This window comes from Opisthocomus hoazin, chromosome 2, assembly GCF_030867145.1.
Source record: "Opisthocomus hoazin isolate bOpiHoa1 chromosome 2, bOpiHoa1.hap1, whole genome shotgun sequence".
NCBI classification, from domain to species: Eukaryota; Metazoa; Chordata; class Aves; order Opisthocomiformes; family Opisthocomidae; genus Opisthocomus; species Opisthocomus hoazin.
In genome coordinates, this window is record NC_134415.1 from 40,596,310 (window position 1) to 40,622,741 (window position 26,432).

Here is a 26,432-nt window from a genome sequence, read left to right on the forward strand (position 1 = left end):
GATCATCTCTTTTACGTCCAGGAGGATGTCTTTGCTCCGTCTCGTCGCTGTCCCTCCTCTAGCAAAGCCACCGGTGGTTCCTCCGTGCCCTGCCCTGTACCCGTCGCACCCAGGGAAGCAGGCTCTCTGGCACGAGAGGCGTAGCTTTGCCTCTGTCCCAGGCTGGAGCAGCTCTCTGTGCGGAGCCAGTGTGGGGCTGTTCCCTCCTTCTGCTGCGTTTCTGCGCTCTCCTGCCCACTTTCTCCGTTTCGCTTCTTGTTTTGTGCTCTTTCGTTTCCTTTCCCCTGCACTCTTGGGTTTTGCTTCTTTTTGCCTCTTGCTTGTTTTATTTCTACTCTTTCACACGTTGCTCTTGTCTGGACACGGGACTTCTGCCATCGCCACAACTCCTGCGGCAAACCAAACCCCGCTCGAAAACATTTCTCCCTAGCATTAGGAGGTGGTGATCTCCCGTAACGTGCGCCTGATGTAGCCATTGGAGCAAAACGCTGTCTGCTTCATGCAATAGAAGTAGATGCCTCGCCTTAAAAGTTAGCTGTGTTTTATCAAAAGCAGCATTACAAAGTATGCTTTCGAGGCTGTTAAAGACCTTTCTGCCAACAGCCAGCAGGTTCTACCTGTTGCAGTAGGTCTAAGTGAGATTTAACCCAAATTATTATTTTTGTCTCCAGTCTGCTTGTTCTTAGGTTCTTGGACTTTCTTTGCTTGTAGCTTGCACTTCAAGGACTATGTTTTGGGTTTTCCTTTTTTTCTTTTCTTCCCCTTTATTCTCAACTCCTGCGTGTGCTGTAATCGGAGGAGAGATCTTGAGTCTGTCAGCTGAGCCCGATAGCTGATGGCTGTTCCAGGGAGGAAGGAAACTTCTTACTGGCAAGCGTGGAGAGTAGCGGTTACAAGGCTTTCTAACAAAATTAGTTTCCCCATCTGTAGTGTTTTCAAAAGTGAGATTGCGGAGTTGCTCACCTGCACAAAGTGCTTGGACTTTGACAGCAGTGCCTGGCAAGGAGATAAGCGTTTTGTGGCCTGAAGGCTGCCATGGTGGTGGAGCTCGTTTCTTGCTAGCTAGTGCTTTTTGTCCGAGGTGCTGCAGAAACTAGGCAAAATGCAAGCCAAAAATAGCATCTTTAGTGAACTACCTGAACAAATCAGTGGATTTTTTTTTGTCTGCGCTTGTGTTAAATGGCCTTTCATTTTACCTGTGTACTTCTCTCTCTAGGAACAAAAACGTGTGTCTCTTGTTGAGAGCAACCACTTCCCCACCTTTTTTTAATAGGAAAGTTGAGTTGGTCGCTGTTACACCTCTGCCGTTGCTCTTTGTGGGACTCGCACTGATGGCGCTGGGAGATGGATGGTAAAGCCTGATCGTGTCTTTTGATCTAGCGAATGGGAAACGCGTCTCTCTGCTTGTAAGGACCTGCACTGCTGTGCAAGGACAGGAGCATGTTCTGCACATGCGCTCAAGTCCTGGGGAGGTCTGGAAACGCTTAGATTATTTTTAAATTGCATTATACATACGTCTTGTTTGGACAGTCCCATTACTTTTTTTTGCTAGTTAAATGTGGGTCTGAAGACTAGGCAGCTTCCACCCCTGCACTGTACGTTAGAATGTTCAGCATTGCTTGCCTGTCCAGTGAGTAGTTAGGAGCAAGATTAATTTCCTTTGCAATAGCTGAAATACACTGAAGGTGTTTGTACAGCAGTCAGAGTTACAAAATGCTGTGGGAAATCACAAAGCTTCTTCCCTGAACACTGGAGCCTGTTGCAGCACCACAGTCTCGCCTCCCAGCTCCTTCCTCGTCTTCCGCTCGCCTGCGGAAGGACAATGTTTCTTAAATGGTGTGGTTTTATAGGAATTAAGTCTGTGCTTAGGATTAGTTGATGTCACTGGCAGCAATTAGCATCTGAGCTAAAGCATGTCTGTGTAATTTTTTTTTTTTTCTTTTTGAGTCTCCAGACCATTTATGCTTTTTATTTGTTTATTAATTCGCATACTGGTGGTGGAAGGCAGTTTTGGGGGGGAGCATGAGGTGAAAGAAGGCTCTCCCATAGCCTTGTGTATATCTGTTTCTAGGTGGGGGGGGGTTCATCCCTTTAGATATGGGCAACCCTCATTTTTGTGCAGCCAAAATGACTTCTCACCTGTAGCACCTTCAGCAAGTCCCCGTGGTGAAGGGGGTGCTGCCCAAAAAGATACCCATGGTGCTCGCCTCCCTCCCATCGCACGCTTGCGCTCGCTGGAAGCCGTGCGCTCAGCTCCGCTCGCTGCATTTCTTCTGCTGACATGTCCAAACACTCCCGTCTGGGTTTTTCAGCGCTGGGAAGGCGAAGTTGGCTGTTTATGTGGTTTTACGAGTGGAAAGGTATGCCCCCAAGCTGATATAAGGTTACTTAATGCTTCAGGTTGCAGCATATAGGGAAGCGTGTGCTTTGCTTCGAGTTGGGGCGAGATGAGGCACGGGGAGGGTGAAGGGCTGGGCTTGTGCCCTGGCAGCGAGCGGCAGCCCGAGCAGCTCCCCTGCACGCGTCCCGCTCCCCGCATGCGTCCCGCTCCTCTCTGCAGCCCATCGTCCCACCTCGGGGATCGGGCACCAGGAGGGTGCTGCCACGATGGTGGTTCGTGGGGCCTCTGTAAGATCGCTGAGGGCTCAGAAGAGAAAAAGCATCGAGGTGTTAGTCCTGGAGAGCGTTTTGTTTTCCAGAAATCAAAGGGGTGTCATAAAGAGCTGCTGGAAGGCAGCAGCAGAGCTGGAGAGCGGACTCGGCTGCTGCTGCAGGGCTTCTGGGTCTGGGGTCGCAGGTTATTTACAAACAGTCTGGTTCTTAAGATCACGTAAAGATCAGAAAGTATCACCCAGGCTAATTCAAAGCACGCTCGGAGTTTTTTCAGCTGTTTAACTTCATTTTTGTTCAATAGCATGGTTCCTGTAGAGCTTGGCCCTCTGCATCTCCGTCGTTCGTCCGTCCTGCATGGGTGGGGGTGCGAGGACAGCAGTCCAGTGGCACGGTGGGGAGATGAACGCCTAATTTTGCATTAAATGCCCAATGCAGTGGGTCTTCACAATGCCGGCGAGTGGAAAAATTCATCCTCCTCTGCTGCCAGGTTGGCCATTGAAGAGCTACGTGGGTCAGCATGTTGCTGAAAGTGGGGGCTAGACCTGCCTTCTGCCATCTTCTCTGCGGTTTTGGCAATGCAGCCGCCTTATTTGATCACATTTCCTAAAACCCAAGGTGCCTGATTCCTTAGCACTGTTTTGGGTTTTTTGGGGGTTTTTTTTTAGTTTTTATTTTTATTTTTTAACTTTTATCAACACCTCTGCCACCTCGGTGGGCATAGAGAGCCAGGGTACAGCCACCTTGTTAGACCGCAGCGTAAATCCCTGTATTTCAGAGCTTGTTACACCCCATGTATTTCAAGCGTGTGTGTATGAATTACAGAAAAGCCACTGATACTTCAGCAGAGCGTGCTTGCACTTTTTTTTAAATACTGGTGAAATTACAGCAAAAACTTTATCACTGGAGATTTATAGCGCTGCCGACATAATTCATCCTTGACTGGAACTTGGCATTGGAGGTGTTAAGCTGGTTGCAGCCCATGGTTGCTTTACATGTTGTTGCTGGGTGTATTCAGTTTGGTGGCTGTAAAGATAGAAAGGCTGGGAAATGGTACAGAGTTTTGTGAAATAGTAGTTCTGATACTTGCGTTGCTTCAGTGACCTTGTATTTTTAAAAAGGCATCAGATGTTTAGTTGAATTTGAGGAAGAACTTAGTGCAGAGCTTGTTTTCTGTGTTTAAAAACGTGAATAAAAGGCTGCAGTACAATTAAACCACTAGAGATGCTTAAGAGAATAATTTCCTGTTTTTTATTTATCTGCAAGTATTTTGCATTTGCAGTATTATAATGCTGCGTGAGAGCCCAAATGTTGAATGCCTGGGAAGTTATTAAGCAATGCTGGAGAGGAGCTTCTGCTTGTTGTCCGAAGGAGGTGAAATGTAGAGACTTAGCTAGCTTGGTTAAAAACAATAAATAAAATAAAAAATTGAAAGGGGAATGATAGGAGAGGGGGAGAAAGGGGACTAAACTCAAAAACCAAACAGTGTTATGTGTCATATAGAAAAGGATAACTTGCAGATTTTTCTAGGAAAAAACACATAAAGACAACCTGTAATTTTCCTGTATCCTGTCCACCTTAGTGACTTGGAGCTTGGTCCTCCTGAACATGCGGGACTTCTTGTGAAGCATCTACAGCCTCCATATTTCTACGGCGCTGGGTATAGCTGTTGCAGACAGGCAGGCTGGTGCGGAGAGGAGCTGGAGGCGTACGGAGAGCATGGCCTCACAAATGCAGCCAGGAAGTTCTAGAAATACCCTTTATAAACACTGCATCCTACAGGAAGAACCTTAAAGCCCGAATGAACCCTTTCACCCTATGTCTATGTGTACATAAACTCTACTAGCTTGGAAGATCTTATCAGGTCAGCGATGCGCCTTTTTACAGTAGTTCCTAAAACAAGTTATATGATAAATATAAACTTTTTTGAGCTGTTTGTCAGGTCTGTCCATGGTTTTATCAGTTATTAAAAAGTTTGTGTCTCCCTCACCCTTACAGAGAAGTCATAAACCTTCCCAGGTCAGTTCACCTGGGCAGGTGACCACTTTTGTTAAAATCCTTCCAAATGCAGAGGTGCACAGCTTGGTGCAGATGGGCAGAGGCAGGAGGAGAGTGGGTGATTTTATCCATTTGACTTGATGTGTGCTGGGGGTTTGGGAGGGTGTCTTCCCCCACCCAAAAGTTGTGCTTATATGTATGTGGTGTGTGTAGAAATGATTAATAGGCAGCAAATAAAGGGGAGGCAGAAACAGGCTTATATTTTTTTAATGCCTTGGATCGAACTGCAAAAGCATTTCTTCGTCCTGGGATCGCCTTGGCTGTCTTGCATGGTGCTGGGCTGGATCGTGTTAAAATATGTGTGCTTGCAGTACGGTGATGTATTTACCCAACTTCTCTCCTGTGTTTGCACATTACAAATCTTCTTGCTTCTCTCCCAGTTTTATTATTAGGTCCCAGAAATGCTTGTGTACCCAGAGGCCAAGATCCAGCTGAGGTATCCTGGTTTTTGGGTGTGGAGCTAGCAGCTGGTACGCTTGTTGACCTCAGCCGTGCCGTGCCAGCCCTCCCCCAGCGAGAGGTTAAGGAGCCCTGCGAAATTACAGCATATGAATGAAAAAAATTACGGCTTAACAAAGTCTGCCGCCAACCACTCATTTGGTTTGGTTCTGCATGCACGCCTTTAAACAAGATCCCTAAAATAAATTTCCTGGGCATGTAGAAAAGCTCCCCCCCCCCCCCCCCCCCCCCCCCCCGCCCATGTCAAACCCCTATAAGCAACAAAAAGACTGTTCCCTAGAGCTAGCAGCCTCATTGATTATTTTAGAAATGGTGATAATAAAGATCTAGAAATTGAAACACAAAGCCCCATCTGAAGCATTTTTATCTTGGACGCAAGGGTTTTGCTATGGAGTGCCAAAATTTTGTGGCGCTTAGTGCTGCTACATCCATGTACCTCTATATTTTCTTCTTCAATAAAGCAGTAGGTGAATTGTAAACTGGGTTAATTTGTTGACATAACTTGCCTTTCTGTACAAAAGCGATTAAAAAATATTTCTAGCAGCTTTCGGTTTTTTTCCTCCTTCCCTTTACTGTATGTCTAAGGAAGTGTGGGCTACCTTTATCAGAGTATTGGTGGAATAGCTTCCCCAGCCTTTCATAAGGGGGAATAAAAAAACAAACACTCCTCCTTATGGGAAGGAAGGGATGGAGAAAGAAGGGTGTTTGTGTATGCTTTCCCATTCATGTTTTAAAAAGAAAATATATAAACTTCTGGAGTCAGTGCCACGTAATTCATGCGATTATAGGAGTTGAGAGTCGGAAGCTTAATTTGATTTCTCAGCGCTGACTTAAGGAAACAAAACCAAAAGGGAATAGCAACGAGCAGGAGAGCACTTGCTGCTTGTTTTTTGCGTCTGTTGGGCAAAATGCACTCAGAAGTTCTGCAGCGATTTAAGCGATAAAATCACTAGGTGCTTCTGCAAATCATTTCTCTTTGGATTACGAATGTATCTAAGGTTTGTGTGTTGATTTGGGATAAGGTGATGCAGAGGAAAATGTGTCCGTTCTTCCAGCACTTAAATTTTGAGATTTCAGTAAAACGCATACCTTTTGTGCAAACTTTGTATCAAGAAAAAAAAATCAAATATAACTAGACTGTTTCCCTCTTCTGCTTCCTCTCTGCTGCAGGAATGGGTGCTATAATTTTTCTTAAGACCATTTACCATCTTGTTGTTATACATGAGTCTGGTACCCTTCTGAAAATACTCGACTTCAGGTAGTACTTCCCTATATGTGTTCTAAGAAGGAGAACGTTGCTCTGGTTTCTGTGCTTGGGGTACGAATGGTAGAGGTGGGACTAGAAATGAGCATCCCCAGTTGGACCTTCTCCAGATGATCATCCACCTTGGGTCCCTGGTGGTGAGCCCTGGCTACCTACTGGTGGTATAGATGTTTAAAGCAGCCCGATGCCATGTTTGTCCAACCCCTGCCCTGTAAGCAAGGGTGGAAAAATGCAGCTGCTTTGCGAGGGGCTTCTGGATCTGTTGTCTCTGACCAGTAGCCTGTGGAACAGTGGGAGACAATATATGACCTATGTTATTTGTTGCAATTAATGCTGTAAAGGACTCATTCAGTGGACTTACAGGGATCTAGCTGAAAACTGCTGCTGGTGGTTGCAGGGAACTCTTCGGATGGTTAACATTAGCTAGGCTTCAGCTGTGAACTGAGCGTCAAAGAGATCCTTCATATCCTCTCTGATCTTTTTGTGAAAGTGACAGTCCAAATATTGGAATGCATTAAAAAATACTTGGTGAACAGCTACCAACATTGCTTTTGAGTGTGGTTAGTACTGGATTTTTTTGCGGTGTATATGGAAGTAAACATCCCTGCATGTAATGGGAGCGGTGAGGAGAGGAGGAAAGGATGGGAAGGCAGAGATATTTGTTGACTTAATTTGTGATAGGTCAGCAGAAAAGGACTAATGTTTTTTGTACTGCTTCATTCAAGTTTGTGGTTTTATAAACTGCCGTGAAGTGAACCTGGGCCAGTTGGGTCACCCTTTGCTACATGGGACACGTGAAGGTAGTGACTGTATTTTTTTCTTAGACCGGTAGAGGTGAACTTATTCGAGACAGCCAGCATGGCTTCACCGAAGGCAAGTCCTGTCTGACCAACCTAGTGGCTTTCTATGCTGGTGTGACTACATCAGTGGACAAGGGAAAAGCAACGGATGTCATCTATCTGGACTTCTGTAAAGCCTTTGACATGGTCCCACGCAACATCCTTCTCTCTAAATTGGGGAAATATGGACTTGATGGGTGTACTGTTCAGTGGAAAAGGAATTGGTTGGATGGTCACATCCAAAGGGTAGTGGTCAGCGGCTCGATGTCCAAATGGAGATTGGTGATAAGTGGTGTGTCCCTCAGGGGTCTATACTGGGACCAGTGCTATTCAATATTTTCACCAATGACATAGCGTGATGGAGCGCGCCCTCAGCAAGTTTGCAGATGACATCAAACTGAGTGGTGCACTTGACATGCCAGAAGGATGTGATGTCATCTAAAGAGACCTGGACAAGCTGTGATTTCCTTAGGTGGAAGGAGTAAATGCTCAGCCGCTTTCCTCTACTTCTGCATGTGACTTTTGTCAGCACGAAACTTCTGCTGCTCCCTGAACTTCTGAGTAAAACCGGCTCTTTGGGATAGAAAAGGGAAACTCCTTGAGAGCACTCTCAAGTGTCGAAATGTACCATATAAAAGCGCATTTGTACACTCTGTTACGCGAAGGAATTCCTGGCCCTACCCAGTCTTAAGTAAATAGCCAGGGAGAGGCGACTGAAGCATGACAGATGGCTGTGGTTGTTGAGGAAAGGCACGTGGCGTGGAAGTCCACGGTGCAAAGCAAACGATAAAGGGAACCGTGCCGCGTTTTACAGAAGTGGTGTTGTGTTAGGAGAAAACCGTCCGGTGCCTAAAGCTGTGCTCGAGATCTCTTTCAACAAGTACAGAAAAGTTTTCCTCAGTCCGTAGGTAATGTTTCCTACCATGTCATGCATTTCAAGACAAGAGAAAATGAGAAGTCTTCATCAATGAAAGGAAGTAATACATTGGGATGTGTTGCTGACTTGATGTTCAGCTTCAAATTCTGGACAGAAAAAACCTCCAGAAGTTTAAAGTCCTTTGTTTAGAGGTCTCATAAGGTCCAGGAAGGTCCTGCATATAAGCTGCCTGAGCTGCCCCCTGCAGCTCCCTAGGTTGGCGAGGTGGTGGAAAACCAAGCAGAGTTTTCCATGGATGGCTCCAATAGCAATGTGCCTGGTTGAGCACCTGGTTCAGGCATCGCTTGCTGTGTAATTCATAAAGAGGATTTACAAACTCCCTTGACAGCAAAGGTAAATTTTTAAAACCCAGAGAAAACCTAAGACTGGAGAGGGGAAAATGTGACTAGTTGGAAGGTGCTGCGTTGCAGGGAATGTGAATGCTGCTGTGCAAGAGTTTCTTTGCTTAATTGAATAAAAGCAGTTGAAAGGGTTGTGCATATTCACAGCTTGTGCACGTTCTTGCTATTTTATATTTAACTTTTGAAAACTGTAGCCCTTCAATATGGGAAGGAAATACCTAAAAAAGGCTAAAATCCGGACCCTGTATATTCATTTTATTTCGGAACCTCTCAAATACAGGAACTTCTCTTGCAGGAATGTGGCTTTGTCATTCATGATCTAATTAAAATGCTAAATGTGCTAACCTCTTTTGTGCTTAAGGAAGATATTTGCTTCTGTGCGTGGTAACTTCCCTCTGCAGGATAGCCTTAATTTTGTCAAGGGTGCCGTGTTGTAAAGGTCAGAAGATGGTTACTGTCTTCCCTCCCATCAAATGTGTGCAGGCAGACATGGAAAAAGTCTTTCTGAGATTGGTCTTTGTGGGGTTTTTTTAATACAAAAACACACGATGACCTGGCAAGGGGGATATGTAAGCTTGCAAGAAACCTGTTTATGTAAGAAGGTATTTCCTGTCAGTTTGGTGACCAGGAGGTGCTTTCAGATAGAGCCTCGTGCCTAAGCGTGGCCAGCAGGCTCTGCAAGGCTATACCTTCAGCTGTGACTAAAGGGCTCCCTCAGCGTGTTGATGCAGACATTCATGGTAGCGTCAAGGTTTTTGTGGTGTCAAGCATTGTTCAGGCTTTCTCCCCATGTTCTGTAGCACAGCGGTCTTGGCTTATGTTGTCTATGGCTGTAGCTGTAGTTTTGTGAATGCTTTTTGCCATTTAGTGTTCCTCTGCGTTATGGATATGCATGAATTAGTCTGCCCATGTCATGGAGCAGGATTGTGGCAGAGTGGATTTTTCTTCTTTAGCTAGGCAGTGTGCTGAACGTGTTCTTGCTTTTGGCTAAAATTAAACCTTCTCCCTGCTCCAAGCTGCCCTCCCACCCTTGGACTTCCACCATGCGAGGCATGAGAGACATGCAGAGCACACCGTAGGTTGGCACGATGTTTCAAATAACTATTAAATTCTTTAGCCTGGGATATGGCCTAATTACGCTTGAAGAGCATGCTTGCCCCAGGTGAATAGAAAGCCTGCCCAAACAAGCATTGGGGCACAGAGCAAAAATTACTCCATATCAAAGGAAAAACTTAATTTTAGCTTTGCAAATCCAAGTGGGATGTAGCACCTTCAGCAGCCTGTGGTTGTGGGTTATTGCGTTGCCAGCTGTTAGCAGGTTAAAGTCAATAAAATCTGCTATTTGGAAACAGCATGGGCACCTCTGGGTTCATAAGAGCTGTCTGTGCCCATTTCACAGCACCGTTTCAGGAAAGCAAGCGAGGAGCTGCTTTGAGCTCGCGATGCCGCTTGCTTGGCAGAGGGTCACGAGGAAGTCCTGAGCGCTCTCCAGGAGTGGGATTTTTGGAGTAGTTCCCGTACCGTCCTCCATACCGGCAACAGCTGGCCATCATAGGCACGATGGGCGTCTGGGGTCCCTGGCACCAGAGCACAGCCTTCCCTGTTGCTACCTTGGTTAGCAGGAGAGTCCACAGTCAAAGTGCCATGGAAATCTTTAAAGCTGCTTGATTTTTTTATTGTTATTTTTAAATTTATTTCCGATGTCATTGGCATGCATCTCTGACTTGCTGAAGTAACCACGGACCTCAAACACTAGTTGATTCAATAGATAAGGCAAAAAAATCATGTGGAATCGGGGCTGCCCAAAGCCGAGAAGCCATGAGATGCCCCAGAAGATGAGATGTCTGACGCTTTCAGCATCAGCTGGCTTACAGCTGTCCTTGTACACAGTGTGCTCTGTAACCAGGGTCACCAAAGCTTGGAAGGCTGCTTTGGACAAGGCACCCATCGTTTTATTGTGCTTTTTTGTTACTTCATGCTTTTTTGTCTGCTTTGAAGAAAAGGACTTCAAGAGCCAATCTATGACTTCTGAAAAGTATCACTTGAATATTGACAGATGATGGAGAAAAATAGGCTGTTGTATTTTGCTAGTTGGCTCACACTTGGCAAACTGCCTTAATAGCAGGAGTCAAAAGTTTGTTAATTTTGTGGAAGTGTTGTCCAGTTTTTGCTGGTAGCTTTTTCCTTCATCTTTAGCTAAAGCAAAGAACAAAGGGGTGAAGCCAGAATATCTGGGTGTCATTTCAGGGTTGAAATGACATTTCTGGATGCAAAGCATGAGGAGCCTTGTTGAGCGCCGTATATGGGTGCAGCTTCTCACTGCTGCCTCAAATACTTAATTAGTCGGAGAGCGTGAACTTTAACAACGCTCTTGATAGTGATTTCCTGGAAGCCGGTGCTCAAGGGCTCTGTCTGTGTCTGTTGTTATTGTTCCAGTTTCTGCTTGTAATTGATGTGAGTTATTTAATTACTATCAGTTAACACGAGGAGCTATAAGGTGGTGTAAAACAGTCGTGCAAAACCCTGGTATGCTAACACACATGGGAGACAAAACCGAAAATTAGAGAAGATTAACAGCTGGGCTACTTGAATGTGCAGCCATTTGGCAGGATTTTAATGTAAGTAATCACTTGAAAAGTGAGTGTGAATTGGCATAAGGCAGGTACCCACTAGCTAGCTTGGCTGGTTCAGGTGGGCTTTTGAGCACAGACTTTTGCTTATCCCTCGTCATGAGGGAGTGTGTCAGTGCACTCTATGCCACTGTCGGAGCATCGGCATTTCTCTAGGCAGGAATAATTTGTGTGAACTGAAATTTTAAATGGTTTCAGAGTCAGATCCTTGCTTCTCTGATTTTACTGCGGTTTAATTGACCATGCTGGTGTTATAGCTGGTTGCTGTCCTAATTGATACGTAAAAAAACAGAAAACATGTGGCTTGGTATATTGTGTGTCAGAGAAATAGAAAATGCTTAATATTTACAGATAGGTAGTTAATATTTATCTGTATACAATATATAGATATTTATATATCTATACAAATGTTCCATGCAGTAGGCATACAAACAACATCTACTTTCTCAGTGCAGTTGTGCTAGAGGTCAAATCCAAGTGGGGAGCTAGGTTGGTAGTACTGCACTTGATTTTTTTGGTATAGATCATTGTCCACTGTAGTTAACTATCATCTGCTAACTAATGTGGAAATTATAGTTAAATTTCCTGAGCAATGAATGCCCTAGTTCAAAGGGATCACGTAGGGTGGACAAAAATAATTCAACAGTATATGGTACTAAAGAGCAAAGTGACAAGAGCATTTCAGAAGCATAAATATTTAAACAAACCTTTTCTGCAGTTAAGCTCCATTTCTGTAGTTACGGCTTTCCATGCTCTGGGAATTCTGCAGACGGATGTGAGCTTAATTCAGCTCTTAGAGGGGCATTTGATACGTCGGTGTAGCATTGGCTGCAATGGGAACAATTTGAAATTTTTGCAGGCTTTTGCAAGAAGGAGGTAGAGAAGTTGCTTCAAAAAGTTCCCGGATGAGGACAGATTGATGTGGTGTCCCTGTCCCCTACTTTCCTCACCTAGCAGAAGACCCCTGGGCAGTGCTGTGGCTCAACCTGGTTCACTTAAGTAAGATAACTTGTATATAAGATGTGATACGAGTCCGAGGGCTCCCTGTGATGCCACCATGAACCAACACAAGACATTTCTGAGATGGAAGAAAAGGTTAGTGCCTTCAGACAAAGCAATGGTGTCTGTTCAGCTTTGGTGACTTGCGATGGTCCAAAAATAGCTGTGCCTCCAAGTCACTGCAGAAGCTGTGGTTGGCCTCAGCACATCCCCACTGCATCCTTAGAGGGACTCTAATTCACGGCGGTGGTAGTTTTATTTTCATCTGAACAAAAACCAGGGCAGGAGAGTCCCAAACTGCTTTTCTTGATAGTTTCTGTTTGTGGCAAACCCCTTTATTTCCAAAATGTACTACCTTAATATTGAGTATTACAGTCAATATACCGAAATATGTATCTGGAGGGAGCGCCTTTGTCCTGTGGCTGTGGGGGGAAATGCAACAGCAAAACAACTTGATTTATTGGTATCACCTACAGGACATTGTCCGCGCAGTGACAACCCTTTCAGTAACTTGTAATGGCTTTAAATGAGGTGAAAAACGAACAACAATGTTGGCTAGGGAGGCAGCTAATCCGTAATGTGCAGGATAGCCTCCCTGGGCTGACAGCTCTGGGGACCTGGATGAGGAAATTCTCTGCAGCTGCTTTTGTATAGAGAATAGTGTAACCTGCAGATGGAGGCTTTTGCTGGTATCTTAAGCTTCAGAAAAACAAATATTCCCTCAAAATAACGTAAAAAAAATAAACTTCCACTTCTTCCTGTTTTTATAGTTCGCTTATTTCCTCAGTGTCATGGCTGTGTCTCCAGCGCTGTAGATTATTAATCTTCAGAGGATCAGGACCTTTATAGAAGTATTTCCTGTACATGTTTATCTGTCTCTTTAACAAATTAGTATCTCCTTGTTCTCTTCTGAATTTTCCTGCAAATAGTAGGAAACTCTCTCAGTAATAAGGGTTTTTGCTAGAAAAAATATCTAGATGAGTCACTGCCAGGGGTTAAAGTACCTTTTGTATGACTTAGTCGATGGCATCCTTTAGGACATCTGCAAGTAGCCCCAAATTCCAGAGGTCGCTGTCTTTGTGTTGGTTTTGGCAAAGCATTGTTTCAGCTAAACTTCATTTATTTGGTTGTAAGTGCATCTGCAAGTCTCCTGTCCAAGTGTTACCTAGACTCCTTGAGGAGAGATGCTGCTACATCTAGAGCTTGTTTCAAGACTGCCACAGATTTGACCTAATTTATTAGCAGGAAGATGAATGCAGGAGAAGTGTTGGCCATTAGTCAACAGAAGAGCGCCTGTTTTGCATGTCCAACACTTGCGTTGCATTGTTGTGAAGGGATGAAGGCAATATTTTCAGCCACTACACTGCTAACTTTCATTACTTTTAGCTAATCTCAACTCAGTTTCTAAATAGGTGCATTGAATACGTGCATTTAAATATATTCCTCCTAAAACACACATGCATGCATGATTGAACTCCCAAATTCTCCATGGACTCATTACAGCCCGAGCACATCTGGACAGGCTGAAGCGAGGACGCAGTTTCTCCCTTCTACCTCAGAACTGATAGTATGCGTCGTCCGTGCATCTCCAAGGGAGAGCGCTGGATTGGGGCGAGTAGCTGACTTTGCACCTCAGCTTTCTGTTTTGGATAGAGGTGTCATCATCTGTCTCCATCGCTGAATCTGCTGAATCTGGGTCTGTTGCACCATCCATAACTCCACGCTTGTGCTGGCACCGCCTCGGGTTTCCACAGCACGCGCTGAATGGCATTGATATCCGCAGCGTCTCCACAGCAAGTGCCTGGGGGTTTCTCCAGGGCTGTCCCCATCGTGGAGGAAACGCGAGCTGGGCACCTGCCTCATCATGGTGCCAACATTAATAAAAATGCATCCCTGGACGAAGAAGCAGCTTGCGAGTCCTTCAAGGCGTAACCTTTGGAGTGCCCCTTGCCCCACCTTGCACATTGATATTGGAAATAGCACTTGATCAGACTCAGAAAGGCTTGGGGGGGTATTTTTTTGTTTGTTTTGTTTTTTCCAGACAACTTGACAACTTGTGATTTCCCATCGCAGTGCGAATTGTTTAGCAAACCTCGTATTCATCTTGCTTTTGGGCAACACGTGTGTATTTCTCTCCCTTAGCACACCAAAACACCACCTCTGTTTTCTCTGAATATTAATTTCTAGCGGACAACAAGGCCTTGCAGGGCAATCTTGACACCTTGGACTTCTGCTGCCGTCTTGTCTAGGAGCCAAAACATCCCACTGGAGTGCTGGGCGTGGAGCTGCCCTTTCTTTGCATGAAGGCAGCAGAGACCCGTCTGCAGACCAAGGCTCTTCCTTTCTACAGTTTCTCCTCCTCCAAGGTATTAGTGGACATAGGGGCAGAGTCAGAACTGGATGAAACCACCTGAAGGAGAAAGAAAACCAAGGCTGCAGATGGGGCATCAAACGATAACCGTGCACCTCCTGTCAATTTTTGCGTCCTTGTTAAACAAGAATTAAAACCCTAGTTAAATCTGAGTGTAAGGGGACGAGAAAAAAACAAAAAAAGCCTTTTTGGATTGAGATAAGCACTTGCGGTTCTATTATCATCCACTGAACGTGCATAAAGTGGTCGTAACGCAGCTTGAAACAGTGAAAAGCAAGTGGGAAGTTGGGGAAAAAAATTTGGGGTGTATCTTATTCCTCCCTCCTAGATGTCACCTTAATAACTTATTGGAGGTGGGCAATAGACGGTGGGTATAGACAGGGCTTTGCCCAAAGAGAGGTGGTAATTGCTTTCTTCTCACAGATCTTCAGCAAGTAGAAGACAAATTTTCTTCGGTATTCATTTTTTGATGTTTCTAAAGAGTGTTGTGGCCTGTTAAATGAATAGGCTTGAATGAGCTGTTACTAGGTATTTTCTAAGCTTGGCATTTTTTTTGGTCTCATGTGGGGCATTGATGTTCTGGTATTCCCTGATAAATAAACCCAGAAGCTTTGAGATTGCAGCTCCCAGCTGATACTGAGTGCACCACAAACCCTGAGGAAGAGGATGAGAAGCTCCTTCACCATCTTTGCTGCAAAGACGAAAGACCATCGTAGGCTTCAGATATACCAGAGGACTCCAGCTGTCCTTAGGCAGATGTACCCAAAACTTAACCTTTTTGGAAGGAATTGGCATTAAAACACAAACGTGCAGCGTGTCGAACAACTCGCCCTTACTTGTCAGAATGAGAATATAGGATGACCCCGAGGTGATCTCCCCTGATTGATTCCTCTGCCGAAGGCGAACAAAATCACTCTTGAGGCTGATACATTCAGCGGGTACTTCACACCACCATATCTTCTAGCATTAGAAAGATCTGCCTATTAAAACGGAGCGCAGGAAATGCAAGCCATTAAATGCAAGTGACACTTCTGTGACGGGGTGAAGGACGGTGGTAGGAAGAGAGGCACGCAACTGCCTGCAGCTTGAGGAAACACTTGCTTGTTTTTGCTTTTTCCAAAGCCCTTTGCCATTGCAAGGGAAGCGACGGCAGACATGTAAACAGGAAAGCTGGCTGCAGGGAGAACAAAGTAGAGCTTGGGAGATGCGCACAGTTGGCTGGAGGAAACCGAAGGTATTGGTGAGCAATCTCTGGTCGCTGTAGGATTTAAATCATAATGTAGTGTGCAATAGTTAGTGCCAGGTGTCTCATTACAGGGCAGGCGTACTCTGTGCAGGAGGGGAAACCCGCCCCGTATCATTTCTGTGCTCTGAAAGAGGCAGACTGTGAGGATCGCTATCCTAAATGAACAATAAAATAATTCCCACGCTACTAAAAATAAAACGAGAATCATAAGCATTAACCATCTTCCTTTAAGTCTAGAAAATAGCAATTTGTTCCCAAGAGCACTGCAAAGAGCTGGACAAGGTAGATTTTAAGGGCAAAGATAATATTTTACAAACACTTACAGGAGAAGCAGAGTGATCTTGAAAATTTAAACTGGTTCGCTTAAGCAAAACAGGGAGCTGGCGGAAAGGAGACACAGTCCACATCAGCTCAAGTGTATGAACTTGGAGCTGGTCAACACGGTTTTATGGAAGCTTTCAGTGGATTTAGAGATGTAGGTGGATAAAGGTTATCGTATCATGGTGCTTGCCTCTTGGTCTGCTGTATCTGGCTGCCTTTGCAGCTGAATTTAGCATGAAGTATTGAGTCCTGGCATGAGGGCTTTGCAAAAGATAGTGACAGCCCTCAGAAGAAGCAGCAAGGATTATTTGAAAACTAGAAAGAAGAAATTGGGGAAAAAGAAGAAATGGGATATGCATGATCTGGGGTTCACATAGTTGTGTGAGAGTACTTGCATGGGAAATATCTTCATTCTGCAGAAAGGGAAAGCAAAGATGTAGTGGTTAGAAGTTACAAGAAGTTTCACACTTAAAAAAATATGATATGTTCTTATTAGGGATGTTACGGATTCTTCATCACTTGAGGTCTTTTGCAGATAAACTGCAGTAAAGCGTCTGTGTTAGACTAAGCAGTCTAGATTAAAGCTGAAATGAAACGGAAGTTTGATTTGGGAACAATCAGCCAAGTCCAGCTCTTCAACCTGTGTTGTGGGCAGTCGGTTTTCTCAGGGGGTCAGCAGTATGAATCCACTCGTGGCAGTGATTGATCTTGGCTCACAGAGGCAAGGAGCTCTTTGGACGGACAACTTGAAAGAAGCAGTTGAGCTCTGCCTTCTGTCCAGTCTAGGAGATACTGATACTGGTGCAAGAAAAACACAAATTCAGATGCAAACTGTGGAGAGGCAGGATGTCAGAAGCACCTCTCCTTTGAACTAAGTAGTTAAGCACAAAAAAAAGGAAGGAGGAAGGTCTTGGGGTTTTCGTAGGTTTTTGTTTTAACAGTTTTTTATCAAGAAAATCAAAATTCTCAGCCTGCCCTGTAATGATCAAGTCCGTGTTACACAAGTAAAGCAAAGTACAGGGTTGGATTTCCTGGTGTGTGTTACAGCTGCTTGTCCAATTATCATTTAGGAGCTATGGAGGAAGGGTTTAATTAGAAGAAAAGCACACGAGGCTTTTCCGCTGCGGAGGAGCTCGGTGCATGTCATTTGTGTAACCTCTTTTCTGGTCAGGGATGTTTGTTTGGAGTAGAGCAAGATGCTCTCAGCGCCTTTCCTTTGATCTGCCTGCAGGAAAATTAAATCCACATGGCCTCTACCCAGAACCTTTCTGCGTGCTCTGAAATGCCCATCTGTGCTGGGGTCTGTTTTTATTGTCGTGCATATGTGCAAAGGTCCATTCATCTATGAGAACGATGTATCTGTCCAAGGCCTAAGCTTTAAAACACCCAGAAAAGAAGAATGGTTGTTGCAAGCTGCCAGTCACCTGGGATGGGCTGTTTAAACCGATGTATAAAGAGTTGCCTTGGTTTGCACAGTTTGAAATAGCCGAGAAATGCTGTCTCCACCTTTCCATGCTCATTTAGCATCTCTGTAATTTATAAATAGGTTCTGCCTTCGCTAGGACCTGGGATTGTAGTATATGTAATGATCTGGTGCCAAAGGGATGCCTGCACTAGTCCAGGTGGGACGATGGCCTCCCAGTCTGGGCCCCGGGCTGCAGAGCAATTGCTGCCCGGCGTTAATGGCAAGATGCACCCACTGAGTTGGTGGCTTGCAGCTTGCCAGAGCCAACTGCAGTAAGAAAAAGGGATGGATCATCTCTGTTTTGGATCAGATGGTGTCTACGAGAGATTAAATACTGCAGCTTTCCTCTTTCCTCAGTTTTACTGGAGTACTCGAAGTGTGTATTTGTTAGGAAAGCATCATGCTCAGTGGTGCTTAACATCTGGGTGAAGTCTACACTGAGAAATGCATAAGCAGAATCGAGCTGTGCTGTGACCAGAAGTGCTCCTGCATGGGCTTTTGTGGACCACCTATCTCCCAGCAGGCTCCTCAACTGCTGAAGCATTGTTCAGCTGTGCTTTTAATAATACCTTGCTTTTGTGCTGGCACAGGTGTGCAGCATGGGAGAGCCTTACCTCAGTTTCATGGAAAATAGGGCAAGCGTGGTAGTGGTAGGAAGGGAGGTCCTATTTCTGCTGTACTGCTCGCTCTTGCGTGCAACACAACTTGAATGAACTCTGCGTTCGAGAAAACTGTGTGGGCAACAAGGACAGCATGAATGGAATGGGTGTATCTGAAGTGCCAGACAATAAGCTGCCCTGACCATGTCTATAAAGTCTTTGGTTTGGTTGTTTTTTTTTTAATTAAAACAAAAAAATTAAAACAAAAATGGAGAAAAACAACCTTCTTTACCCCTCACAAGGTGCAGGAAGCAATGTTTAGGCAGTATGGCTACAGCAAGGCTTGAATGCTACACCTAAGGTAGTTTGCCTGGTGTTTCCACGAGACATTACAAGTTTCAGAGTGTTCTATACGGCCCCGGGGCTGCAGATACTCGGCAGCGTACGCTTCTACTAAAATCACGTGCTGAAACATCTTTTTGCCTGGTTCACAAGCTGCCATGGCTTAGCCCTGTGTGCTGTGTTAATGTTGTGCTGCAGAAGTTCAGCCCATTAATACAACTGGCATTAACAAGGTGACTGAATTTCATTCTGTTAATCACAAATACTCCAGCAGCTCCAGTGAAAATGGGCTCTTCCTGCTTCAGCCACAGTCTCGGCTCTTTGAACCGTGGTTTTAGTTGGCTAGCAGGCAGCGGAAAGCAGATCCACCGCCTTGTTGGCTCTCCAGTTGCAGTGTTTACTTTAGATTTCTAATAGCAAAACCCTGTAGCAGCATGCATCCTGGTGGAAACTGGGGAAAATGTTCATGTTTTAGAGCAGCTGCTCACCAGTCTGAGCTAGGAAATGCACAGCATTGGAAGGTGTTTCACTGTAGCACCAAGCTAGTAGGGGTGAGTGTGCTAAGATGTACTGGACAGGGCAGTATTTAAGGGGAAAAAGAAAAATTTTTTTAAAAGTGCAGCAGCGTTGCCAACCTTGGAGCTGAGGCTTGTTAGCTTAGCCTTAAGTTTAAAGAACATCTGCAGAAGTGAGAACCCAACCAGTGATTCAGTTGATGCTCACGACTATCCGGTGACTTGATATCTGCTTTCCTTTGGAGAAAAACCTTGGGAACAGGGCTTGAAGCCAACTGAATTAGGTGGTGGTTCTACTTCTGCTTGACTGATGCAGCAGCTTCTTGGTGTAGACAGAAGGCCAGGGCTTTATTTACATCCGTGTGGGTTAAGTGTACTGTAACATTTATAGCAGAGAGCATTTTGGTGTCTTGCATTTTCACGCACAGAGAGTTTCTCCCTACCTGCCCCTGATCCCGGCATGCCAGCGAACAGGCGGCTTTGCAGAAAATGCCCAAGTCATGGCTCAACCCAGCCACGTGAGCTGAGAGCGACCCTGCGGCAGCTGCGAAATTGTGTTCGCTTTACGGTGCGATGGCTTTTCCGCATTAACCCATCTTTTGATACATAATGCTGGAATCACGTTTGCTAATGCTGCTTCTCCGTAAGCTGCCTGGTGTCGGTGCTCAGTCCCGAGTCTCACCGCGTGCTGTGCTTTAGGTTTCCGAGAGGACCAGTGGCAGGCTGGTCTGTGGAGCAGTGGCAGGGCAAGAAAACAGGGAAGCTTTGGGGAGATGTAACCACTCAAGCTGTTGTTTCAAAAACACGATTACAACACAGTTTATTCAACGATAGTTTTGCCTTACACTGGGAGGCTAATTTCATCTTCCCCTGTCCCTCAGGGAGAAAAACTTTAGAAACCGGGCTTGCAGCAAAAAGGGCCAGGCATCTTTATTTGATTTTTTTCTGGATGACGTTGCTTTGGACTTGTGTGCTGACTTCTTGCTGGAGACAGCTGAGGACAAAGCTGGTGGGCGCTGTGTTAAGCGTTTGAGGGGAACAGCAGTGCTGCTGCAGAGCTGGAAGAGGAAAGCAAGGCAGCAAATCCTGACGCATCTGGGTTAGACAAGTTGTGGACCGGGGATGTGCAATGAAAATGTAATAAAAACCCAAACAACTCTTTTTTTTTAATTACTTGGGTAGCGTGGTGCTCTGACTGGCTAATGAGTTACCAAGTGGTCACAAATGTACTTCTACCAAAACGGAGTACACTTTGGCGATTAAAGAAAGGAACTTTTTACATTGTCTGTTGAAATAGGGTAAACACAGTTGTCTCTTCATCCCGCTGTAACAAACTTAAGATGCTGACTGTTGCCTTCAGCAAGGCTTTGGACTGTACCTTGATTCCATTGCTGTGACAAAATCCAGCTAAGCTGCAACTAGGTGCCTGCAGCTACGCCTGCACACGTGCTCCCTGAGTGCTGGAGAGAAGCAGCGAAGAAACGCTTCTATCCTGGCAACTCGGGATGTCCTCAGCATCCTCCTTGCAGCCTGGTGTCTTTGCACTGGAACTGGGTTCAAGCCTTGGTGGTCTTGGGCTCTGTGTTTCCATGGTCCAAGCTCAAAGCTTTCAAGAATGTGTGTGGTTTTAGGTGGTTATGTCTGTGAAGTGGGGATGCAGCTTTCCTAAAGGATGCTTTAAGCCAGCATCACCTCAGCCACAGTTCTCCATCCTGGGAAAAAGTGATTTTTGCCCCAAACTGAGGTTAAACCAGTTTGGATTTAAGGAAGGCAGAAACAGCTGAGCCTGGAAACACTTAAATTAGCTTTCTTCCCCCCTTCTGCCTAATCATCAGCATGGATTAGTTCAGAAACTGGGCAAGTATTTTTAGAAGCTGCTTTCAGAGCCCCAGTGTCACAATTTTTATTCTTGTCATTGGTGCCGAGGCAGTTCTTGAGCAACATTTCTGCTTGAAAAAAAATGAGAGGGCATTTAGGGGTGATCATGGAACTTGGGGGGGGGGGGGGAATGACACACAACACTGGCTGAGCAAAGAGTTAAAGCGGTTATGAAAGTTTTTGAGCAGCAAGGGAGTGCTGGAGACCAACTGCCGAAATGAAGCTCGTGCGTAGGGATGTTGCTGTGTTGGTGTTTCGGTTGCATGGGCTGCCTGCAAAGGTATGGTATACAAGGACCTATGTATTTATAAATACCAGCTTGTAGGAAATACGAAGTCTTTAAAATAGTCTTAAAAGCTGTGATGGAGACGGGCACATCAGGAGGTTGAGCGCTTCCCCCAAGCCTGTTGAGTTGTTTGAACTCTTGGTCCCAGCTTTGCGATAGCAGCTTTTGGGGAATACAGTGCAGCTGAGGTGACCGGAGGAGGTGACGCCCACTTTCAACTTTGGACCTGTTTGCCATCCTGGGTGAGCGGGTGACGCGCCTGCTGGTCCGGTGCAACCTCTTGACAGCGCCTTTGCTCTGTCAGTCACTGCTAAACGCCCTCATTATTAGTTTATGGCGGCTGTATCATAATTATTTTATTTTTTTTCCAGCCTATAACCAGGGTGGGGATGCAAGGATCTTTGGTCGATGCGTGTGCTTGTGCTCTCCGGCCGGGAGGATGTTGCGAATGAGTAATGGTCCGGCCGGGGCTGTCATACGCAGAATACCTCTGGGATGACTCACCGGGTACAATGCAGCACATCCCTCAAGGAGACTGAATCACGCACGGGGGGAAGCCGGGCGCTCGCTCGGCGGCAGCCAGCTGGGACTCGGGGCAGCCAGCGCCGGTCGGTCGGCTGGTAGTGGCAATGACAGTAAAATGGAGCGATCCGGGTGTAAAATGTAGAGGAAATGGCATCCCCCGGCAGGTATGTGCATGTGCTCTTGCTGTGTATGATTTTGTATTTTTTTACTCTTGTTTTTTTCCCCTCCACCTCCCCCCATCTGCCCCCGCAGCCCTTCTGAATATTTTCTAAATCAGCGTACAATTTATCAGTGAATATGTATAACAACTTCTGTGAAGCACAGGCTTTCTTTTCTGGTTACATATACATGTTTTTCAGAAGTAATGGTTCAATGTTGCACTCTCTCTTAAATACCCAGGGGAGAATAGATGCTGCCTGGGAAGCTGCGTCCCTTGATGTCCCTCTCCACGGACACTGTATGGGCTAGGGAGGTTAAAGAGAGGTGGAAGGCAAAATCAGTGTGCGTGCTGGTTTTGAAGTAGTTAAGGTTGTCGTCTTTTATTTATTTTATTTTAAATATGCCTGCCTGGCAAAAGATAAAAACCCTTTAGATTTAGACCACACTTAGGCTGCTTACTCCCTTCCCTCTTCTCTGATATAGATTCAGCTCGAATTGAGTCACGTATTTTTTTTTTATATATATGTATTTGCAAAAAATTGTCTACCCTTTGTAGTTGTATCATACGTGTCACGAAGGATGTTTATAGGGGGATAAACACAGTTGCATTCTGCACTCATCAAAATGGAGGAGAATGGGGAAAAATGCAAATTGCTTAGGGTGAGCAATTTCTGGTTTTTTCCTTTTCTGTGTAAACTTTGAATTTTTCAGTAATACTATGTATGTGTGTATGTGTGCATACATAATTATTTTTAAGTTCCACAGTATCATTGATTCTGCAGAACGCCTTGCATTATTTTGACTGGCGCTATAGTACGGCTGCGTTAGGACGGGTAGCACTTAATCTGCAAAACGTGATGTTATACGGGAGTGATGGGATGTACCTTGTCTGGCCAGCGCGTTTGGTGGCAGCGTGGGCATCACGGCGGTCTACAGCATGACAGCAGAAACTCATTGGATAGGGAAGAGGGTCATACTGTCATGTGAATTTAATAGCTTTCTCCATTACATTCCTGTGTAACTTCTGGTGACTGGTATCAAATCTCTAGTTTCATTTTACAAAACAAGGAAGACGATAAAACTAAAGCTGGACTACAGTTGCTGTGCTTGTTAGTTTTATTTCTAATATTTGCTAAATATCACCGGTCATTAGCTAACATAGGATAACAGTATCAGAGTTTATGGTCAGTGTATGTTAGAAGAAAATGAAGGCAGAAATTGGCTGTGGCTTTTTTGGGGGGGAGAAGGGGGAATAATTCAGGATGCAGATCTCGTGCAACTACCTGTTTGGCTGGCTAAGCTTTCATGTGCTTTTACTTATCTTGCATGTGATATAAAACAAATACCATCTGTCATGCAGTAACAACTTCCTTTCCCATTACAGTAAATGATAATACTAATTAGCTTTCCTTGAAATCTGTTAATATTTTGTACCCTTGCACGAAAATAGTAGGAGTCGAGTGTGCAACTCTTGCCTGTACTGCATGCCAGCTTGATGAGCTGCAGAGCAAATTGTTCACATGCATTATGTTACTAAACTGATTTTTTTTTTATTTTGCTGCTCCTTACAACTTTCCAAGTCATACCATCGTGTGCAGCTAGAACAATTTATTGCAAAATTGATCCATTAAACAAATTTGAAGAAGAGTCTTTTTTTAATAAACCTGTGGTTTGTGATCATTGACAAAGCAGCCACCAGGCAAAGCTGTGAGGAGGCAGGTCCTTAGGTAACTCAATTCCCCACTGAGACGGAGGTTCACTGTGATTTTTTTTTTTTTTTTTAAGAGTTTTCATTAAAAGGTTGCTCATTAAAAATTTTGTCATTAGTGTGCATCCCAGTGGTGTTGCAGCTGTCTTTCTGGAAGAATGAAAAAGAAAACAACCAACTTTGGGGGTGTTTTTGTAGCAAGGTTTGCTGTGGGTTTCCATAGCTCTGACACAGTTTCAACAATATGTTACACAGATGCTTCAATGCAGCTGTGAGTAGTAAATGAATCTGCCCCTGATGCAGTTAGACTTTCATTTTAATTCAATATTGTTTACATAGTAAGCTAATTTCTGGGGATAGCCCTTAAAATCTGTCCACTTGAGCTTCATCAGTGGAACGTCTCTTGCCCATTGGCATGTTTGCAAGGCTGCTTTTTTCCTCTAAAAAGCCACTTGCCCATTCGTTTGGGGTTTTGCCCACATGTACAGCACTTTGTGGGGGTCGCTGGGCAAGCCTGGCACAGGAGCAGAGGTTATGCTGGCCGAAAAAATGGGTTTAGCCCATGCAGGGCTGAAACACCCAACCCTATGGCTGTGGGAATAGCAGTCGTGTTACCCTGCCTGCGCCAGACTGTGCTGGTTCTTAACACCAGATCCGTAAGGAGCAAGGGCCAAGAGCCCCCAGTCTGCAGCACAAAGTTGCTCGTGTCCCCTAGTTTGGTGCATCCAAATTAGCTGCAACATTGCATTGTAAAAATGCACTGCGAGAGTTACTCTCACAGTGACAGCTGATGCTTTTGTGAGTGTCATTTAAAAAAAATAAAAATATACATAAACCAGGGACGTTTTATATATATACAGGTGATTAATATATATATAAAAGAAAATTTTCCTGTCTGCATTAAATGTAATATGTGTGTTTATTTTTGTATATATATTAAAAAATATATATTTTAAAAAAGAGTTTTCCATGTACTCTCTGGAAGGATCTGAAATAATTACAGGGTTATGAAATCCCATTTGAGCAAGTTAGGATAGAGCTGTGTCTTGTAAACTCAGCAAAATCAGCCTTAAATGTTTAACAAACGTTTTGGTGAAAGGGTTCTTTTGTTCGTCCTTGCCTCGGCGTTTAAGGGAGATGTGGAGGCGGGCGGCTGGATTGTTGCAGGTGTCTTGGTTATTTTTTGAGAAGTCCTTTTCCTTCTGAGAAAGAAAACAAACAAAATTGTTATTAATCTTTCTTACTGAGGCTTTTCAGATGGGCTGCAGCACTGGAAGCCAACCCGGGCCTGCTGGGGAAGGGGCCTAGCCCGGCCACAGAGAGCCTAGCCCCTCTTTATTCTGCCTGTGGGGCTGCTGTAGACCGAGAAAGGCATCGAGGAATGAAAAACAAAATCAAAAAGTGGTATCTTGGGTTTGCTTCAGCCTCCCAGAGATGTGTTGCTTGCGTGAGGCCAAGTGGTGTATAGGAAGTCAAGCTTTTGAGGGTTGAAGGCACTCAAGCCTTCGAGCGTCCCTGCCGTGTGCAGGACTCTCACAGTCCGTTGGAGCGATCGCACTGCTGGGTTGAGGTTTTTGACTGCACAGAGGATTTGGGGCAGTACTCAGCCAGGAGGAAAGCCCCCAGCATTGAATAACCTTTGCACAAGACGATTCCTCTGGGGTGCTTTATGCACAGGTAGGACTGTGCATGTCTATAATTTACCGGCGGTCATCTCCAAATCCTGCACGAATGCTGCCTTTGGGGCAGGATTTTCCTCTTCTACCCACTGCGCTGCTGCAGCTAACGGTGTTCTTGGAGGTAACATAATGGGGGTTGTCCTTTTCTTCTTCGTGCAATGGTCCATGTACAAGCTGAAGATGTGCTGCCGAATGCAGCTCAGTAGCCAGGTGTGAACTGGTGAGTTGGAAGACAAAACTCCTTTCCGTTTTCAGAGGGAAGCTGGAAGGAAATGCTGAATGCCAACAGAGTTTAGTCATTTTGTTGAAAAGAGAGAGAGAGAGAGAAATGTCCTGAAACTGAGCTTGTAAGGTTAATACTGGTTGAAGTATGGACAGATACATGGACAGATGTACTGCAGGACTCGGCCAGCATCGCTGGAGCAAGGTCTGTGGAGATTGAACTGTATTTACTCTGACCAGGTGGAAACCAAATTTCCCAGAACCCCGTTTTATTCTGCCAGTATTATGTTTGAAAGACAGAAAAATATAGCTTGCAAATCTGCTGTGCTAGAGATGGGTTACAAGTATGGTGGTTCTGTGTTCCTGGTGTGATGCAGAGATGAGGGCAAGGAAAACTTTTGGGAGGTTTGCCATGGTGTTATACAGGCTCCACTGTAATCTTCGGTCTGATCAGAGTGGTACAGGTGGCTTTTTTTTTTTTTCTTGCTGATATTTAGTGAAAAAGCTTCAAACCTGCTGGAAGTCTAATGGGTATCAAAATATCAACTTTATTTTGCTGTGGCTCCGTGCCCTCAGAAACTTTCTTTCTAACAAAGTGATAAGGTGGGCTTTTGAAGAAGAAAACGCTGGTTATAATCTGCAGATATTTCACCCTTGCTAGAAGGCTCATGGACCAAGCATCAGATCAAGAAAGCAGAACTCCAAAAATACCAGTTTTTTATGACTTCCGTCAAAATGCTGCCACTTTCTGGCTGTGGGATGAACTCCAGAGAGGATCCTTGCAGTGTAATTTCCAGCAATCACCTGGGCAGAACTGGATGGCTTTAACTCCAGCTGTTGGAGTTGCTGGAGCAGGGATGGAGGTCAAAGTAAGAGCACTGTGAAATACCTTCAGCTCAGCCAAATACAGGTTATGTCCCTGTAATCATAAATTTGCGTGGATCCAAATATTTTAAACGGTGTTTAAGCACCAGGTGTC

The 26,432-nt window shown here is 44.9% G+C and overlaps 1 protein-coding gene across 2 annotated transcripts in view; it reads left to right on the top strand.

Annotated features, from left to right (window-relative positions):
* SPRED2 (sprouty related EVH1 domain containing 2) overlaps positions 1–26,432 on the top strand; it is a 66,171-nt gene that overhangs the window by 5,963 nt on the left and 33,776 nt on the right. Inside the window, exon 1 of one of the 2 annotated variants that reach the window (XM_075413315.1) lies at positions 21,752–21,849. The exons of the other annotated variant lie outside the window; for it this stretch is intronic. Coding sequence (XP_075269430.1) covers positions 21,833–21,849 — 17 coding nt within the window. The 5' untranslated portion in view covers positions 21,752–21,832. Of the gene's footprint in view, positions 1–21,751; positions 21,850–26,432 lie in introns of those variants that run through there. 2 annotated transcript variants of the gene reach the window in all.